Source organism: Manihot esculenta, chromosome 11 (assembly GCF_001659605.2).
Source record: "Manihot esculenta cultivar AM560-2 chromosome 11, M.esculenta_v8, whole genome shotgun sequence".
NCBI lineage: Eukaryota > Viridiplantae > Streptophyta > Magnoliopsida > Malpighiales > Euphorbiaceae > Manihot > Manihot esculenta.
The window spans coordinates 27258495-27279408 of NC_035171.2; the positions used below are offsets into that span (position 1 = coordinate 27258495).

The 20914-nt window shown below is 32.4% G+C and overlaps 2 protein-coding genes across 3 annotated transcripts; both read left to right on the top strand.

The window, feature by feature from the left end:
* Positions 1-1301: 1301 nt before the first annotated feature.
* LOC110626872 (PTI1-like tyrosine-protein kinase 3) lies at positions 1302-6218 on the top strand. 2 transcript variants are annotated; one of them, XM_021773026.2, is made up of 9 exons: positions 1302-1487; positions 1761-1772; positions 2336-2480; positions 3487-3743; positions 3889-4015; positions 4117-4390; positions 5364-5496; positions 5608-5694; positions 5778-6218. In XM_021773026.2, exons 3-9 carry the CDS (start codon positions 2387-2389, stop codon positions 5910-5912), a joined length of 1107 nt encoding a protein of 368 aa, XP_021628718.1. In that variant the 5' UTR covers positions 1302-1487; positions 1761-1772; positions 2336-2386; the 3' UTR covers positions 5913-6218. The 2 variants fall into 2 exon arrangements, with proteins under 2 accessions (XP_021628718.1, XP_021628717.1); XM_021773025.2 differs by lacking the exon at positions 1761-1772 and having other exon boundaries at positions 1304-1487.
* Positions 6219-7850: 1632 nt separating this feature from the next.
* LOC110625666 lies at positions 7851-19599 on the top strand. Its single transcript, XM_043961823.1, has 4 exons — positions 7851-9269; positions 11674-11935; positions 18037-18214; positions 18776-19599. Exons 1-4 carry the CDS (start codon positions 7973-7975, stop codon positions 19355-19357), a joined length of 2319 nt encoding a protein of 772 aa, XP_043817758.1. The 5' UTR covers positions 7851-7972; the 3' UTR covers positions 19358-19599.
* The last annotated feature ends 1315 nt before the right edge of the window (positions 19600-20914 follow it).

Genomic DNA, 20914 nt, shown 5'->3' on the forward strand with positions numbered 1-20914 from the left:
AATTAAAAATAAAATTTAGGGTTTTTATTTAATTAATCAAATCGTCTAGGTATATTGTTGCTATTATCCTTTCTTTTTCTTGTTCATTCCTCTAGGATTTAGTATCATTTCAATTGTGTGCTTTGGTCTCTTTTATCCTACTAAGGCGAAGTTGGCCTTTCTCTCCCCATCCAGATATGAATTTTCCTCCCATTACTGAGTCGAAGTGTGAAAAAAATCTTTTTTCTTCCTGTTTTGTACCAACTAGGACTGTTTTGAGAGGATTTCTTTTTGGGTTATTATGTTTCTCGGCATCTAATTGGATTCATGTGATATTTATTTACTATTGCAAATATAAGCTTTGATTATGGTTTTTTTTCTTGATCTATAAATTTTGTGGTACTGTTGTTATTTTCTTGTTTTTCTTACTAGCCGATTTTGATTTTATTGAAGTACATATAAGAACAGAAGTTTAAGAGATCTACGATTAAAAGTTTCAGAATCCTTATTTTGATGTGTTAATATTTCGAGATGCATATAATGATCAACGACTCTTACCATCGAAATCCAACAAGCAAGTCTTGATAGTTTTTGAGGCACGACTCTATAAAAGAATATAAATATCGACTTGACTGACTTACCGACCTAATAACCTAATAATATAATTAATTAAATTGTAATATTTTAAATGTTATTGTGTAAATATGCGTTCGTGAAAAACATATTATTTTAGTTTGAATTTTTTAAGATCTCTTTTGTTATTTTCGTTTTTTACGGGATGTCGGACATGAAATGGATTTAGTATATTTAACTTCTTTTGGTCAAAACTGATTGATTATCAATACATTAAAATATAATTTATTTTTCTTTCTTCACAAAATCAGTCAGTATGAAACCCACTAATCCGAACTCATTTTGATATTTTAACCACCATCTTTTTTTGGTCTCCACCTTATGCCTGCTTGCTTTTTAGTTGCTTTCCAAAGCCACCGTCTTCTGTTTCTGTTGTTTGCGGAGCTTCTTTTGTGTGTTTGAAATATTTTTTTGCTTTAGGTGATGGCTCCGGTTGTTGAGCAGAGGTGAGCTTCCATTGTTATTGACCATTTATTAGGATAAGATTGTTCCAAACTTTTAGGCCTTTGTGTAGCTGAGCTTTTGGGTCTTGGACTCATTCAATGATGTATGGGCTTTTAGTGCTTGTATTTTGAGCTAAGCCCTGTTCTACGTTACTTTATTTAGGAAAAAAATTAATTAATCAAAAGAAAAAAAGAACAAAAAAATAAAGAAATGATTGTGGAGAGAGAAAGGAAAAGGGAAGAATAGAATATTGTTATAAGTATTCTCTTGTTCTGGCATTGCTTATCTGTCTTTGTTTTTCCCTTTCTATTCTTTCCTCTCCAAAGCAAACCCTCCAATCCCATCTGTCTCTTTCCTTCCTCTCCCTCTCTCCCATTAAAACCATCAATTTTTGAGACTCCATTTCAGAGTGTTAGAGAGAGAAAGCTCAGGTATTTTTGCTGTGCCTCTAATTTCGGTTTCGATCTCGCTTTTGTTCTTCATTTTTGCCTTTTTTTTCTTTTTAAATTTGGCCCTCTTTCTCTTTACCTTTCGTTTCATTTCTATTCTTTCATTCTCACTGTCTTTTCTTTCGATTCTTCCTCCTCTTTCTTTATTTTTTTTTTCAATCTTTTAGTTTTCCAGTTTCTTTCTGTAATTTAAGGTTCTTTTCCTTGATTTCTTTGTGATCTTGAATTTGTTTAATGGCTGACGATTATCATCAGCGTAATCATGGGGTGAGGATTGATGGGTTTCTCTTTTTTCCTATGTAATGTGTAATTGGATCCTTTAATTGCAGCAATTGGATTGATGGGTCTCTCTCTCTTCTTTTTCACTGTTTCCGTATGCATGTGTAGCTACAGTGGTGAATATAGGTGATTAGGTTGACTCTAATTTCGTCAATTTGATGGGGAATTTTATTCAACGGTAAAAGGAAAGAAAAAAAAATTGTAACTACTAATGTGTTTCTGCATTTCATTTAATTATGAGTTTTCCTATTGTGTGAATTTTTCTTCTTGTCTCATTTAATCAAGCAAGCTGAACATGATTTTTCATATTGTTGTTTGATAATCGCTGCATTTCTAAGAAAAGATTCCTTTATCATTTCCAGGTATTCAACTGATTGGATTTTTTGTGTTTACCCTGGATCATATCTGTTTTTTAATTTAGATGATGGGATGTGATGATTAAAAATATAGTGGAATATAATTTGTTATTGCTGAATTATCTTTTTGGTTTGAGGTTTGATTCTTAGGTTTTGATGTTGAATTTACCTTGAATATTTAATGGGCCTATGTAGGCACATGCACATTGTGCCGTAGAGGATTTGGCTTTGAGGAAGAGAGACAAGATGCGCAGGTGGCTTTGTTGTACCTGTCAAGTAGAAGAATCGTATCCATCACGAGATGATGAGCAACAAAGAAGCCCAAAGCACCACACAGATGGTACTTTTCTCTCAATCTTATCTTATATGCAAGTTTTCTGATAAAATTGATGGTTAGGTTCCAGGCTTATCAGTGTTTATCAAGCTCATAATATGTGTAGTTCACTTTCCTGTTCTACTGCTTATTTCAGAAATAAAATTGTTAGTATGTCTGCGCATTGGAATTATGACTAGTTCAATTATATATGGGAGATACTATATGAAAAAAAATTAAACCTTAGGAACCTCATAGAAGTTTGGGAACTCGTTTTTAGTGTTTGTTGATTGTATTCAGAATTATGTAAACTCTTCTAAGATGTGAGTATTCATAAAATAATTGTTTGATCCAACAACTGGGTTTTGTCCCTCTTTGAATACACAATTTCCATTATGCATTTGCAGGGTCTGGATATATGTTGCCTCCATAACACTATTCCTGCCTCATTCACATTAGGATTAACTCTGCCATTGCATGTGTTTGCAATTATAAAATGTTACTTATCAATGCTGTCTTTGCCATGTTATTCCACTGCCAATTGCTAGTTCAGTTTTAGCCTGTTTGCTAATCCCAAATGCAAGAATTTAATTCAATTGAATTCTTCAAATGGAATGTGTAGGCTCTCCATTCCGTTGCCAATATTTACAATTTCACGACATTTAGGCTTAGAATAGTGAATTTGATTTTACAAGTTAAATGAATACAAATCAAATACAACTTGGAAAAAGAAAGTGCACTGCCCAGTGAGTTATTAGATTACTTGCTGGTATGTCTAGGTAGCAATTTCATGGAATTAATATCTGTTTTTGAGGATTGTGTTTAACTAAGGGGAAAAAACGCAAAACAAAGGGAAGCAATTGATACATTTTTTGATAGTCTTCACTTTTGAAAATAAAATAATGTGAAATGAGGGCTAACATCATGCTTTTTGATTGAATATATGCTACTTCATCTCATTTTTGCATTATTGTAGATTATGCATGATCTTCTGAATTGTTCAATTTGGCTTATTTACTTTTCTTAATATTAGGTAACCCCATGAAAGGATCAAAGGTATCAGCTCCAGTCAAAGCTGAAGTGCAGAAGGAAGCGCCTCCAATTGAAGTGCCTGCATTGTCTATAGATGAACTGAAAGAGAAGACTGACAATTTTGGTTCAAAGGCATTGATAGGTGAAGGATCGTATGGAAGAGTCTATTATGCTAACTTAGATAATGGGAAAGCTGTGGCAGTAAAAAAACTTGATGTTGCATCTGAGCAAGAGTCAAATATTGAATTTTTGACTCAGGTATTTCAGCAATTTGGGCAGAAAGGATATATCTGATTATTAATTCCTAAATTTGATTATGTTTCATTTTATATTAAACAATTTCTTCCCCCCCTACCCCCCGGCTGCCTGGTGATGCCTGATTTTATATGTTATTTGATTTCAGGTTTCCATGGTGTCCAAATTGAAGAATGAGAATGTGGTTGAGTTGCTTGGTTACTGTGTTGAAGGAAATCTTCGGGTGCTTGCCTATGAGTTTGCAACAATGGGATCTCTACATGACATATTGCATGGTGTGGAACCATCTCATGCACTTATTTATTTTGTATATCACATACTATAAAAAATTTCCTTTGGAAGAAAATGATTGGTTAACTTCCATTTACAATGACAGGTAGAAAGGGAGTTCAAGGGGCACAACCGGGTCCTACTCTTGATTGGATGCAGCGTGTGAGAATTGCAGTTGATGCGGCAAGGGGATTGGAATATTTGCATGAGAAGGTACAACCGGCTATAATACACAGAGATATCAGATCAAGCAATGTGCTTCTATTTGAGGACTTCAAAGCCAAGATTGCAGATTTTAATCTTTCAAATCAGGCTCCTGACATGGCTGCTCGCCTTCATTCTACTCGTGTTTTGGGAACCTTTGGTTATCATGCTCCAGAGTAATGCTTCTGAACATTTTTTTAAATTCTTTCTGTTTATTCCATTTTTGCCTTGATTGAGAGTTTTGAACTTTGGGCGGCAAGTTTCATGTCCTTGAGTTAAAGTATCTCAATTTTCAGTAGAATTCTTCCAGAAAATAAATTCGCTTTTACAGATTTTGGTGTGCTTGTATTTGGACACAAATTTTTACCATTGGATTTTGTATTGATTAAAGATGGAAGGTAAGCATTGATATAATGCCTAGTTCAAAACCCAGAGTTGAAAGTTCAATGTTGTGCTTTATACATACTTTATTTAGATGATGGTATACACTATTCATTGATTTTGAGGCTGTATTTGGCACCCTCTTGTTTTAATTTTAAGTCCCTTCTGTTGTTATCTAACCTTTATTTGTTGATGATTGGTGTCTGAAATCCACTTGCTGCAAGTGTCACGACCTGGTTGGAGCATGCAGTTGCTACAATTTTCTCTATTGTCTCATTGGAAAGAAATATTATTGTATTGTTGAAGGTTCGCCTGTTCAATTTTAAATGTTTTTGGTAGTTTGCAGGAGGATTTTCTGTGAAGTACTTTGATCCTTTTATCCTTCGACCATTCTATGGCATACAGTTTCTTCTTTTCTGTGCACTGGCACTGCTTATTGGAGCTCATGTTTTCTTAAAAACATGCACCTTTCCATTTTGCCATTACCTTCTCTTTCTACTTTTTTATCTGTGCTTTTATTTGTTTTCCTTTTATTGGAAATGGGTATAACATAATGCTTGTGTGAGTTCTATAGGAAGGATTTTTGACAGCTGTGAAACTTTTGCTTTGTAGTATAACTGTTGGAAATTATGCAGCCAAATATGTTGAAATTATCAACTTCTTAACTTATTTATTTGTTCTCTTCTGACGTTAGTTTCCTTTGAAAAATAAGTTATATTTATTTTGGAGCAATATAATAGATGTGCGATTTTTCTAACTGCTCTACAGATATGCGATGACTGGACAATTGACACAGAAGAGTGATGTTTATAGTTTTGGGGTGGTTCTCCTGGAACTTTTAACTGGGAGGAAACCTGTTGATCACACAATGCCGCGTGGACAGCAGTCCCTTGTCACTTGGGTGAGTTCTCTGCCATGGCTCTTTCGATGTTATAATGTCTCTTCCTTTCATATCTTTCTACTCTTATTCTTGAGTTGGTTATAGTCAGACCACAAACTTGCTTTTTGTTAGGCAACTCCAAGACTGAGTGAGGACAAAGTTAAGCAATGTGTGGATCCAAAGTTGAAGGGAGAGTATCCTCCTAAAGGAGTGGCCAAGGTATCATCTCTCATAAACCATGTACACAAGGATAGATGCATTTTGTTAGATTCTAAGATTGTGATTGTTTGGCTTTTTTGCAGCTGGCAGCTGTGGCTGCATTATGCGTGCAATATGAAGCTGAGTTCAGGCCAAATATGAGCATCGTTGTGAAGGCACTCCAACCGCTTTTGAAGGCTCCAGCTCCGGCTCCAGCTCCTCCTCCTCCTGAGAGCTAAAGCAAAAGAGTTTTACGGTTTACCTTGAGTTGGAAAATCCACAAGTTATGCACAGTTTGGCTACTTTGCTTGAGAATCTTCTTCTAAATATATTTTTGGGTTGTTGGTAAAAAGAGGATTGGATGTGGTAGGTTGGGATTGGGCTGTTTAATATCACTGATCTTGTGTGTTGAATGCTGATTCTTTCTAGAGTCATAAAATGATTTGGGATTGGGTTTGTGCAGGTGGAGATAATTACTATTTGTTTGTTTTCAATGGATCCCATATGATGATCTATTTATCTATAGTGTTTCTATTTCTCTCTCCTATTTCACTAATTAATCTCATCTGCTTTAGTACATGTCGTGTCCTTGATCCAAAATTACTGACAATGAATGTAAATAATAAAATTTATATATTATTTACGACATTCATAAATTTAATAATATACACAAATATACAACTTAATTATTTTAATAATTAAAATTAAAATTTTAACTAATTAATATTTAAAAAACAATATAATATTTAACTTGTTAAAGTGAACGTATCACGGGTAAATTATATTTACTCTTTGATATTCATGAAAGTTGTATTTTAGTTTTTATATTTTTAAATTTAATTCATTAAATTTTATTTGATTATTAAAATTAATTTCTATATTTTTAGAGATTGATTTCTAAATATTATAATTATTAATAAATTTTTATATTTATAAATTAATCTTTCAGTTTATTAAATTTTAATATTTCAAAAATAATAAAATAAAAATAAAATAAAAAATATGATATCTCCTTTTTATGCTAATTAATAAAAAATACATAGAGAAGAGAAAAGTTAGACGATGAAAGAAGTCTTTAGACTTGAATTTATATGTATATTGTATTAAGATTCTTGATTTAATTTTTGTTTTATTAATTTATTTTAAGATATTAAATTTAATAAATATGTCATATTAATTTAAAGAATATATAAATACTTATTTATAAATAATTATAATATTTAGACACTAATTTATATAATCAATATTTTATAATTAAATTTATTAATATTCAAACTAAATTATATATTTTATAAAAATTTAAAAATTAAAATTTAATTTATCCTAATTAAAAATTATTTTTAAATATCACATCAATATTGATTAACCGTATTAAATAAAAAAATCTCATTTTACTGATGGAGTAAAATCACATTTCTTTTTTATCATAAATTAAATTATAGAATTCTATTAAAAAGTCACAAAATCACATAATAATTCTTTTACACTTTTTAATTTATAAAATAAATTACTAGCAGGCTAGTTTATTATTATTTTTATATATAAAATAAACATTACAATTTTATTTAAAGATGAAAAAAAAATTGTTTTAGATAGGAAATTATATTATGAATATAAACATTACAATAAGTTAAAAATTAAGTATCTTAAAATAAAATAAAATAATTAAATAACTAAATAAAATAATTATTCAAAAGAAATTAAATAAATATATACATAACAAAATTAGGAGTCCAAGTTAGTTTTTGTAACTGTCATTAATTTTAATATGATAATTTACTTTTCAACCCCCAAAGAAAAAAATTGATTGAAGATGCAAATGCCATATATAAGTAAATAAATAAATATATAAAGTTTTTTTAAAAGATCAGAATTAAATTATAATTTAATTGGTAGTTATCAGTATATTAAAATAAATCAATTTAAACAATTGAGAGTTTGGTTTCTACCTCAAAATTTTAGGTAGGTCTAAGTTTCTTAGAAGTCTAAGAAACCCTAACCCAAACTAAATATTTCCCTTTTGGCTGAAAAGATTTACTGTGGGGGCGTGTGTAAAGTTCAGTGAATTTTTTGATAAGAAAATGCAAGAGGGACTGATATGAAACTACAGTCAAAATTGGGGGATGGATGTTATAATTTACCAACTTTGTTTAAAATTTAACGATGCTTTATATACACATCTCTGCTGCACTAGCAAAACCCTCTCTGTTAAACCCCAATCCTCTCTCTCACTCTCTGTGCACTTGCAAATCTCAAAGATCAAAGCGATTCTTCTCTCTCCTTTCCTAGTATTCTTCCAATGATGGCTGACGATGCGGACTCTGATGCATGCGTTGGGACCAAGAGGAGAATGACAGAGATCGAAGAAACTCTTCTTCAGCAACAAGAAGAACCCTCCGCTTCTATCTCTGCGCAAGAGGAAGAGGTTTCAAAAGAATCGTCTTTTACTTCTTCATCCCCACAAGAAGACCAAGAAATCGTGCAAGACATTCACAGTCCCACTTCCTCTAAGAAGGTTAAATGCTCTGTCATTCAACCTTACAATTGTATTGAAGAGAATCAAGGAACTTTAGGTTGTGTTGATGAGGGCAAGGTCATTTCTTGTGATTTGGTTTCTTCGTCTATTGGATGTGAAGGGAACATTGCAGATTTTGCCAGAACAGTTGAGAATTTGGGTATGCAGGTGCAAGAAACAAATAATTGTATGATGGATTCTGTCTTTGGTAGTGAAAAAGGCCAAGGAGAGATTGAAGGGACCCTCAACGATGGGAAGAGTGAGAAAGAAGGGCAGCTGGGTTCTGCCAAAAGTGAAATGGGTTTCCATGGAGCTGAAGAAGTTGATAAACATAGAGCCTTAGACTTAGGAGATCACAAAGGAACTGAAATTGAAATAGGTTCTGTCATTGTAGAGGAGTGTTTCGTGAAGGGAAAAGCGGAAGCAGAGACTTTGCTGGACGCCAAAAAGAAGCAATTATTGGCAAAACTTGAGGCTGGTTCAATCTTTAAAGATAAAAGCCATATGGAAAAGGTTCCGGTTCCCAACCTTACTGCAGGAATCTTGGAGGGTCTCAAAAGAATTGACGAATCTGTTAGACCTTCACTGAAGGTCGAAGTAATTGATGATACAGCACTGATTGAGACCGTTCCAGTCCCCAAAACTGGGAATGTTGGTGTAAAGGTTGCAGAGAGGAAAGGAAAGAAGAATGAGAAACAAGAAGCTGATGAAAAGAAGGCAAAACGACCACGAAGAAAAGGGAAGGATGGGAAAAAGATTTTGGAGCCTAGTTATGAACAAAACCAGATGATCCCAGTTCGCAAAGCCATCAATAACACGAGCCAGGTTGGTGAAGCTCAAAATGGTGGTAAAAAGGACGGGGATCAAATAAGAAAATACTCAAGAGAGGAGATGGAAGCCCTGCGATTTGTGAACATTGTAGACCAGAGAAGGTTGTGGAGACTGATACACACTGGACTTGGAGATGCTGTTGTAAAGGAGTATAATGACCTGACAGGCTCAAAGCATCAGAAGAACATATGCGTTAACTTTGATCCTCGTCAGCTCTTTGGAAGGAAGGAAGTTGCCCCTGGAATTCTTGGTGAGTGAAATTATTTTGCTGCATCTTGAATTCAGTACTTATTCTTTTAAAAACTTTAATTCTTGCATTTTAATTTCTGCCGTTTTTTGTTTAGAAGTCGTTGTGATGTTATCAAACACCCCCCCCCCCCCCCCCCAAAAAAAAAAAAAAAAAAAAAAAAAAGAAAAAAAAGAATCATTGAAATGGAATGAGTTATGGTGTGTTGTTGTAAACAAGTATGAATCATTTTCTGTACTATTGCTTTTGGCCTGAGGATGAGTAATTATAAAAACGAAATTGCATATGTACTAACAAAAAGGTCAGAAAGCTATATTGTAGTTTTGCAGGCTATGGCCTGGAATAATTAGGATCTTGATAAATTGCATATGTACAAACAAAAAGTAAGAAAGTTATATTGTAGTTTTGCAGGCTACAGCCAGGAATAATTAGGATCTTGATTGACACTGTAATTTGATTTAAGATATAAGATACTGTTATTGACGCTTGTAATTCTCATACTGAGTGTTTGCTTGAGTCAACTAGTTTTCTCTTCTCTTCCTGTTTATTGTTCAAATCAATAAATCTATTATGATATCACAACCAAACATGTGTGAATGTGGCACTTAATTTGTGTCCTCACCAGCTTTTATATGCCTAAGTTAACCGACTGGGATTGAAGTTTCTTTTGCGCATATGCCATTAATTTAGACATTGTTTGGTTCCATTTGTTGCTTGTTACTTATTTATATTTTTTTAATTTTTGCTTTCAAATTAAAAGCTAATAAGTATGTTGGTAAAAATATATAAATATATATATATGCTTTTAATATCTTGTAAATATATATATATAGTAGTGGTGATAATGGTGGTGCTGATGACGGAGGAGGTTGAGAGTAAATAATTTTTTTTTATAGAAAGCAATTTACTTGCTTCCAAGTTCCAACAACTCAATTTTAACTGTGTAAAATATGATGTTCATTGGTTTTTATTTATTTATATTTTTATTTTGCCTTCAAAAAGAAAAGGTTGACTTTTAGCAATGGAGAGAGAGAGAGGTACTTTAACTAGGTTTCAATAAGTTTTTAACATAAATAAGCATATATTTAGAGCTATATTATTATTGATTTAGAATTTGACATCATATGATTTAGTTATTCATGTGTATGTTTTAATTTAATTTATGCACCCTTTTATCCATTCAGTGTTTTCCCTCATTGCTTCATGTCTTGTGAATCAGCTGAATCTTTGAGATAATTTAAATTGCTGTAGCATGGCTAGAAAATTAGCATTTGGGACTAACATAAAGCTGAAATGGTTTTCTAGGACAACTAAAGTCAATGTTTCGGAGTTTCTTGGATTGCTGATGTTGATGTTGTGGCTGTATTCTTTTTGCAGCAACCACCATGAGATGTCCTATCTTTTTCTTTGCTCTGCTGTAGTGAGAATTTATTCATTGGATTGAAACTTATAACAAATGAAAGGCAGATTACATATTAGTTTGCCTGCATATAATAATCAAGGTCCGTAGATTGGGTTTCCAAAGTGTTGTCTGTATGTAGTCCCCTTAATCTCATTTTTTGTCCTACTTCCTTTCAATTCCCTTCATTTTAATCTTACAACTCAAAGCTTGATGCTTGTCTTTTGTGTTTTCTCATCTTTAGGGTTGTTTGCTAGAGATCAGTGATTCTTGATTTTTGGCTCTGTTTTGCCACCTCTTTTTTCTTTTTCCCCTTAATGTTTTATGTAATCTGCTTTTCTTCCCTGGTGTAATTTGATTACTGTTTCCATCCTTCCTCCTTACATTTATTTCCATACTTTTCCTCAAAAATAAGCCTGGTAATTTTCCTCCCATGAAGATGCAAACGTCCACTAAATTTCTGAGCATTCTTTTTTCCATAGCGTACCTTCTGGAGTCAGCTCGATTTTGTCAATTTGATTTGTTAACTTTCTGTTGTGGGCAGGTATGGTTGCAGCAAGGGGAAGATGGAATCATTTGAATAATTTTGTGCCGTTGAAGAATGGCCTAAAGCAATCTGCAAACTCCTTATGTGCAACATAGTCGACTTATATACCTTGAGCTATATAGTTAGGCAAATGACTGTTCTAGACTTTTGTTCATACTGCTTGTATGTGACCCTTGTACATGGGAAGTTTTTCTCTTCACCGACCTAGGTTTTAGTTTTTGGGAATACTCTTTTGTTGTATGGTATGATCCACGACATTTGTTTGCATTTTCAGACTGATGACTCCATGCTTCTGCTAATGCATTATACGTGAATGAAAAGATGTGCTTATAGTTGCTCACTATTACTTGCATGTGTTGTTCTTTATCTCTCTCCACCTTTATCTTATCCCTCCCTCTGGATGAAGTACTTCTACTTTTAGAAATGTGAAAAAGAACTGTTTTTTCATTGGTTAATTTCAGGGGAAATGTCTTCTGAGAACGTTGACAGTAAATTAAAAAACACTGAAGAAGATGAGGTAGAAAGTTTGAATATATTGGGTCCTTCTCACGAGAGTTTTGGTGGTGAAGATGCCTGCACTTTTTTGGAAGAAGAGTGCAATGAAGATGAGGACAGTGATGAAGATTATGCAAGCATCCAGAGACCTGCTTTTCTTGTAGAAGGAGAACCAGATTTTGAATCTGGACCTCCAGAAGACGGTTTGGAATATCTTAGGCGTGTCAGGTACTACATTATATCCTTGCATGTTTTCCTCCAATTGATGGTGCTGCTTGCTGATTATCGTTAGGTTTATTTAAGTTGCCTCTTAAGTTTATCTTTTCAATTTCCTGAGTTGATGACTGACTCTGTAGCTAGTGATGTTTTTTGGTTTTAATACATTCTTATGCTGGATCTGTTTGTGTATTACGAAAGAGTCGAAAGAGTCATAATTTAGTTGTCCCATAATGGAAGGGTTGTGCTGCTTTTCATGTTGGTGTCCTCAAGCCATAGATTTCTAGGAAGAAAACAATATGCAGGAGCAGGACAGAATAAGTGCAGTAGAACTACTTTGTTGTGAACAGTTTTGGAAACTTTGATAAAATCCCTTGGCCAATACTATATATATATATATAGATGTAGATATATATATATATATGTAACTTTGTGAGTAGTGTTGTAAAAGTAGAACTACCATGTCGTTGAACAGTATAGTTAAAATTTTCAAATATGTGCTGGTTGTTTTTGAGCATTCATTAAATTCTCAATGCAGTTGCAATTCTAGAACTTGATGATGAGGTCATTATATCATCAGTATGACTTTTTCTGGGCTTGAAAAATCTGAAACATGAAATTATTTTCTTACTTCCAAGTTTGTAAGAGTGCAATGTTAACCTTTAACTAATGATGATACAATTTCCTTGGAAAAGATTGAGAATTTCTTGTCAAATGAACTTTAATGATCTAGCCAATGAAAAAGGACAATCTTATGACAGCCAGTTTCCTTGCCAAGTCTAAAATAAATTTTCTTGGGGTAAGATGGGGCCACAACACTTATGGGCTCTTTATTCTTTCTTCAATCTTCTTCAACATTCAGATGGAGAAATTTGCAAATCAATATTCCAAATCCTCTTTTATATTGTCCTTGTTACAATGCATTTAAACAAACAGTTCTAGATGTTTTAGATCTGTAATTGCAGCAGTTCAAGTGAAGTAAATTTGCAGATGAATTGGCAAGCCCTACCAATTTCAATATACTTAACACTAACTTTTCTTGTTCCGAATGTATGGGTTAGAGAAAGTCAATACGTACTTGATTAATTATGAGGTTAAATGTGTGTCTCAGGTTTAGAATAGTCATATAAGTGCTATAAATCAATGAGAAGCTGAGAGAAGCTCCAAATACATTATGAAATTTGTGATCAAAAGAGATGACAGAACCTCGATATGGCTGTGGTTAGTATTACAGGTTAAGTAGCACAGACGTGAAAACAAGAAAAGATGCAACATGACATGTCCATATGGCATTCTCTGAAAATGTAAGACATGAGATGCTGGAGAAAATTGTACTAAGAAAATGTATATTAGTATTTATAATAATATAATTATTTCAGTAGTATTTCATTAGAATATTGATTTGTATAATCTAGTGTCATAACTTCAAAGTAAATCTCATATTGTACTTTGCCTTGTTAAATTTAATACCTTATATTGTACTTCAATGAAGAGTTCTAGTTTCATTGATTGCATATCTTATAAAAATTAAAATTGGGTTTCTTTTTGTTCTGTTACTTACTCTCCCCCCTTAAGCACATAAATTTTTAAAGGTACGGTTAGAATCCATGTTTAAATTTTTAAGTTGTAAATTACCCTGTCCAGTCTTTTAAAATTTTCTTTGTAATTTCCAAAATTCATAAAATAGTAATAAAAGGAGCAATTTTTTGAAGTTTCTGAATTTTTTCTTTTTTGAATGTCTGACATGGGAACGCTGGCCATATGATCAAGCTCATGATTTTTTCTTGTGTCTAATTATCAGCTTCCTGTGTCCGATTTTGCTTGTTTCAGGATGTTATTTGTTTATTGGAGCAGAATGTCGTGTAGCTATATTCCCAGTTACAAAAGAGAGTAGAAGTTGGGGAGAAAATAGAGGGAGAGAGAAAGAAGGGAGAGGGAAAGCAAAGGAGAAGAAAGAGAATCTACATTGTTTATTTATTCTGGAATATGCCCCATTACAAATATTTCCCTCCTCTTTATATTAATCCTACTTGTAACAGAATAACTGCCTACCTACTCCTGCCTATTACAATCAGCTCATCTCATCTCATCTCAGTCAACCCATCCTAGCTCATTCTCCTATTCACAGCATTCCCTGCCTCTTAAAACCATTCTTGTCCTCAAGAATGAATAACGGAACTGACTTTAATCTTTGTGTTGAATCAGTATTCATCTGCATCATTTGTTGAAATGGAAAAAAAAAAAGGGAATAGAGGCATTGTCGTTATCATTGCTGGCATTTTCCACTGCATTTCAATGCAAAAATCCTCCATTGACTAAATTGAATTTTCTGCTGCCTCCACATTTGAAATTCACTCTCTTTTAAGCATTATATGTCTACATGATCCCATCTTAGTTGTATTATCCCAAAACTTCAGAACTCTTTTCCACCATCTCTTTCATAAACTACCATAGTTTATCCTTCAATGTCATTTTCATTCACATAACAAACTTATCTCTTTACCTGGAAAATACAACTTCTTCACATATTTTTCTCTCTAGAAGATTTGTTGTATATCTATCAAATCAAAATCACTTCCAGCTAATGGTGTATTTTTTAAAACATTAGCTTCTTCTTCTTCATCAATCTTGGACTTTTGTTCCTAAGAATTTCAAGATCATGGGCATGATGAACCACATTGCTTGAATTAACATGACCAGTTTCTGAATGCTCAATGATCCAATTACAGAGGACTTAGATTTATGAGAGAAGTTTCAGCACTGTTGTTGTTCTCAAAACTCTGATTACTCTCATTATTTACACCATTAGCATCATTCCAGAACTCTGCTGAATCAAATCTTCGCTCCCATGAAAGGTAAACTTGTCATCAAGGGAAGAAAACCCTGCTCCATCTCATTAGTGTCCATGTCATTCTTATTGGAGCCCTCGCTTGAGCATCATGGTCTTCATTTGGCTCGTCAGCATTTGCAAGAAGGAAATCTCATAAGCTTTTTGTTCAGATATCAGACTTCTCAGATTTTCCCAATTTCTATTCTGTTTTCTGTGTGACTCTTCAGCAAAATCTTTTTGTGCCAATCTTGTAGTTCCATGGACTGATTGTATTTTGTATCCAAGAAAAATTGAGGAAGAACAAATACCGATTTCAACCTATGCCCTTCCAGAACCAGCTCTAATACAAACTTTTTTATGTAGCCATGTTCTCTGTTACAGATAAGAGTAGAATTTGGGGAGAAAATAGAATTTGAGGAAAAAAAAAAGCGAAAATCTGCAGTATTTATCCCCATTACAAATGTTTCCCTCATATTTATACTAATCCTACTTTTAACAGAATAACTGCCTACCTTTTCCTGCCTATTACAATTAGCTCATCTCATCTCAGTCAACTCATCCCAGCTGATTCCCTTATTCATAACACAGAAATGGGGGTGAATGAAGAATCTCATGGTACTTGGTGATGAAAATTTTTACTGTTCCTACACCAAAAGGAGGACTCACACCTCTTGGGCGATGAGATGTGCAAAATGAGAAAAGATGGTCAGGGGTCCATGGGAATCCCCTAGTGAAAACCCTTCGATACTCAAGGCAGATCTAAAAAATTTTTATAGTGAGATTTTTTAGGATAGAGTAGTAGGGACCAAAAAATTTTTGTTAAAAAGGCAGAGTTAGGAAAGAAAGGGAGAGTCAGAGGCTGGAAAAAGGGGGGGGCCCTTTTTACCTTGTACTTTTATTGGGGAGTGTGAGAATATGCCTTGGCGTATACTTTAGGTGGAATCTATTGTTTAATTTAAATTATTTAATATGTTATAACTTCACTTGTTTCATGTTGCAATTTGAAGTGTCCTCGACCATGAGATGTATGCTAGATCCCACAATGTTAGTCATACTTTCAGCCACACTCCTGGACCTTTGGGTTTAAAATCTCTTAAATTCCATGGTTTTAAATAACAGCCATTACATACGGGTTTTGGGGTTGCTACCCATTACCCCGTTATACAACGGCTCCCCCTAATTTGCAGGCGTAACAGTCGTTACATAACGATAATGGCCATTATCGACGGTAAAGTAACAGTAACGGCCATTACTAGTAATTGAAATTTTTTATTATCCTTCTTCTTCTACTCCCTATTTTCATTTTCATTAGTTTTTACACTTTTCAGCAGCTTCAAAGGTTATATTTTTTAAGTTTTCTCGCCCCTTTCTCTTTCAAGTTTCAATCTTCCCTACATATTTCTTATATAAGCTTAGATTCATCATAAACTACTGTATTTTCAAGCTTATTTATTCTAAAAAGTTGGTTAAATTTTATATATTTTAGTTTTTAGTTGTTTTTTTCCTTTTTAAAATTTTTTTTGAATTAAAGTGTTAATCTATAGTTAAATTTGTATTTTGAGCTATTAGTTTACTCGATCTATAAAGATTATGTTGGTTTTTCTTATTTTAAACTATATGATGTTTAACTTACATTAAATAGTCTATATTACATGTATTTATGTTTGTTATGCATTTGTATACATTGTTCTGAATTAAATCTAATTAATATCGTTTCATTCATGAATTTTGCAAATTTTTTTTGAAAGATTTGTGTAGCACTAGGTTATTACTGTTACGTTACGGCCGTTACAGACCTGTTTCCGTTACTCGCAACCACGATTTAAAACCGTGCTTAATTCACCTTTTGGTGGGAGGTGTGGTGGACAACTTGTGGTGGTGTCTAGCAGTTAAACAATGGAGGGAAAGGATTTGTTGATATATACTTGTGATGAAAAACTGAAAAACAAATTGCATCAGTTAAGAAATTAAAAAGGATTAAAGTAGGAGGATAAACTCCTCCTAGAAGAAATAAAATTGAACCAATGAAGAAAAGCTTTTACTAGAATGACATGACTGTAATTCTTTGTTGAGTTAAAGAAATCCCTTTAAACAAATCATTAGCAGAATATCATTATGAAGCCAAAAACACTATCCCATTCCCATCCTATCATCAACCCTATCACAAATGATTTAGTTGAAAAATTCTCTCATTGCATGTAATAAGTATAATACTCTATGGTTGCTTAGTCATTCCGAAGCCCCTAAAATGGGAAAAAATGTTTTTCAAATTTTCATGGATAAATCCAATAGTAATTGCCTATAAAGCTTTATGGCCATTGAACCTATTAAACATCATCTGTTTGACTGTGTCAACTTGCCTGACAAAGCAGATGCCTTTATGCTAACCTTGCATTTAGACATGAATTTAAATTAAGTTCATGGAAATGGAAACAAAGAGAACTTTAATTATGGTTCTGAAATGTCTTATAAGAATGCATCATTTGAAATTCACTTCAAATAAGTTTGTTGATCTATAAATCTAAATATTTATTCATGAATGTGATTATATAAACAGTGGATGAAATTTTATTTGCACAATTTAAACTAAAATCAAATTTAAATCCAAATCTCTTATTTCAAGTCATTGCTTCCGTACATGACAAAGCAAATTTTAGCCCCTTGTATGAAGTTAGAAGATTGGTGGACTCAAATTATTGGTTTTAAACAAATATCACCAGGATTCTTAAGCATGTTCAGGCAAGTATGGCTTATATTTTTCTTGATGGCATCTATGTAAAAACTTTATGGTGCTTGATAAACTATTTGTGATGGAGATGTTTATTCCAAAGGGCAAAAGTCGCATAAGAATGAAAGAACAGAGGGAAAGTGAGTTTTTCTGGGATTATTACTTGTATAATTGGGATTTAAATGTTGTTACAACGCTGCCCTGGTTAGGTTAATTTTTATTTTGAACACTATTTTAAATATGTTCATGTATTCAGACATATTCAATACAAAAATTGTGCATCCATGTCCATTTTGGAGAATATCAGTTGAGATGCAATGGAAATATTGAGAGCTAGTATTATGAAGTTTCTGAATCTTTTTGCTTATTATCTCTCCTTGAAATATCAAAATTAAATGCAAGGCACCAATTAGCTGTTTAACTATATATTGTTGGAGTTAGGATTTACATACATTTTGCATTAGCTTTTGCAGTATCATAATTCATAAGGGAAAATTAGCTGAACCTTGAAATGTAATTTGTGATCAAACTGACTTTCTTGCTTCCTCTGTTTAGGTGGGAAGCTGCTCATATTCCGAAAGTTAAAGTGGCCAAGCATGATAAGAGTAAAGTTCATAAAGAACAAAGTGTTTATATGCCCCAGATTCCTGAGATTGCCAAGTGCCCGGAAAATTTAATGCCATTGAAGCGATGGGAGGATGCATTTCTTGCTGATTTTTCAGAGTTAAGGATGGTATGGTGCTAGCCTTAATTTTATTTTATACTCGATTGGGTTGACGATTTTTTTTTTAAATATATATAAAAAATGAATTCGTCTTATTCTTGCTCTATCTTGACAAGAAAGGTGAAGATATTTCTATTCAAAATTTTCCTTGAAAAATTGCTGCATGTCTTCATATTCATACACTGGATAGTTATGTTGCAATGTCAGCAGTAGTGGTTGCTTTTTATTTTATTTTAAGCTGGTGAATAATGAAAATAGAACTTATTTGCAGCTTGAACATTAGAATTTCTTTTCACTTTTTATTTTCTCTTTCCGAGAATCAGACGTTTTACTTAAACCGCTGGCCATCTTGTGTTCACATTGCACATGATATTCAATGATTATTTAACACATGATTGTTTTAATTATACAAATAATATATATGTATATATATATTACAATGATTGTATTCTAGTGATGTTTCTTTGTGGTATCAAAGTATTAAAAGGGACAATCTACTTTGCTGTAGAATTCCATAATCCATATTCTCTAGAATTAATTTAATTTTATTGTATTTTTACTGTATCTCAGTTTTCATCACGCAATGAGGCTTCCGGCACTGAGATTTCATGTAAACTGCAGTCCTTGTCTATTGTTCATGAGCAGAACACTTCCTCTCCTCAGCTTGCTGAAAGTATTATCCTTGAAAAATTTAATAACCTTGTAGCTGATGAAGTCGATTCCAGTCTAGATGATTCCTGTCTCAATGACACAGTTGACCAATCATCTTCAGCAAATGCTGAAGGTGGTAAAGCATTAGCATATTCTCAGCACAAGTCCCTTAGAAGTTCTACCAGTGAATCTTCTTCCAACTACCCTACTTTGTCGGCGATTTTAGCAATGGATTCTGTTGCACGAGCATCAGCGCTTAGGAAACGCATAACCCAGGCAGAAACCATGACGACACTATCAAAAAATGATTGTCTATGGCTCTTTGCTTTATGTGCAGCAGTTGACACTCCACTGGATGCTGACACTAGTGCTGCTCTACGAAGCCTCCTCCGCAAGTGTGCTAGCTTGCGAGCGGCAAAGTGTGAACTTGATGATGAGGTTATAATGCTGAATATTCTTGCCACAATTTCAGGCAGGTATTTTGGACAGTCTGAAAGCTGAAGCTTGGCAACTAAAATTCTCTGTTTAATGAAATTTTGGTATTGTTAGACGAGCTATATATTTTATTATCTGATACAAATTAAGATGATGTGGATGGTGGCTTGATTTGGTTGTTGGCGGTATCACTGGTACTGGGAACTTGTTCATCCTTGATTCCAGTCTACTTGCCATGTTCCATAATTTTCATCCTTGGGTTGGTTTGGCTCAATTTTAATTGCATTTGAAGGAGTGTTAATGTTTCAGAATCTCTTAATTTGTAAAAAGGAAAATGAAAATGTTATTATCATTACTAATATTACTTCAATAGAGCTGCTGCTTTTTTTTTCTTTTTTTTTTTTTTTTTTTTTTTTTTTTGTTCTAATAAAGACAGATTTTCAATTTATTTGTTATGTAAGTATGAGAATAGCCATTTGTTTTTTGCGTAATTATTTCCGAGGGATTTATTCAATTATGTCAAGCCAATTATTCTTTCCGTCTCTTCGTCCTTTTTAAAATAATAATATATTTATTAGTTTATTTAAATATTTATAAAAAAAGTTATTAATTAGTTCTTTGTATTTAGTGTAATATTTTTTTTAATAATATTTAATAGTTAAAATTAATAAAAAAATATTTTAATATATTTTTTAAAATAAAAATATCAACTAATAAGTTTTTAGAGTTAAATAGTAAATTTTTCTAAATAAAAACACCAAAAACTAACCATTACTTGAATCATCAATAATACATTCCAAAGATGAATGGAGGAGAAGAGTCTAAACAAATCATTCTCGCCAAGTCCTTCTGGAGAGGAAAATATCTCATCTTTTTGTTCTTTGAGCAAGTTTTCATTCATCCCTGGAGAGCATTTTCTAGGTAAGGGTAAACCAAATTGAAAAATTTATCCGAATCAAATTAATACAAAAGTTTGATTTTATTTTTTTTAACTGTTTGTTCGGTTTAATTTTTATTTTTAAAAATTTTAATTATTTTGGTTGAGTTTGATTTTAATTGAAAAAAATTAATAAAATTAAATCGAATTAATTATTAAGTAATAATATATTATTTTTGATAATACAGAGATTAGATGATAACTAAATTTAAAATACTTCAATTGAATTTTAAAATATGAAAAATAAAATATAAAAATTAAAAATTTCAACCGATAAAACTGAATTAAATCGAACTGAATCAAACCGATTTGATTTAAATTAATTTATATCCGATTTCATTTAAATTAATTTCTATTTAAAATGTTTTCACAAATACTAAAATTTTAATTTTTGCTTTATTCAGTTTGATTTGATTTTAAACCGAACCGATTAAATGCTCATTCCTATTTTTTAGAGATAGTAATGGATCAGATATTTTCGAATACACAATCCGATCGAATATTTACGAGATAAATTTGAATAGTTATACTTGTTATTAAATTTGAAAATTAATATTGACGGATTCAAATTTTACATATTGAATGACCATTATTTAAATCTATTTATATAAAAAAATAATTTAATATAAAATATATATTTTCTAATAATATCTATAAATTTTTTTTATATGTTTTCATTCAAAAAT

Coding starts and splice junctions, on each gene's coding strand:
- LOC110625666 (XM_043961823.1), top strand. CDS start 7,973: ATGATGGCTGACGATGCGGACTCTGATGCATGCGTTGGGACCAAGAGG. Junction 9,270..11,673: donor AGTTGCCCCTGGAATTCTTG/GTGAGTGAAATT, acceptor GGTTAATTTCAG/GGGAAATGTCTTCTGAGAAC. Junction 11,936..18,036: donor GAATATCTTAGGCGTGTCAG/GTACTACATTAT, acceptor TCCTCTGTTTAG/GTGGGAAGCTGCTCATATTC.
- LOC110626872 (XM_021773026.2), top strand. CDS start 2,387: ATGCGCAGGTGGCTTTGTTGTACCTGTCAAGTAGAAGAATCGTATCCA. Junction 5,497..5,607: donor AGCAGTCCCTTGTCACTTGG/GTGAGTTCTCTG, acceptor GCTTTTTGTTAG/GCAACTCCAAGACTGAGTGA. Junction 5,695..5,777: donor CTCCTAAAGGAGTGGCCAAG/GTATCATCTCTC, acceptor GCTTTTTTGCAG/CTGGCAGCTGTGGCTGCATT.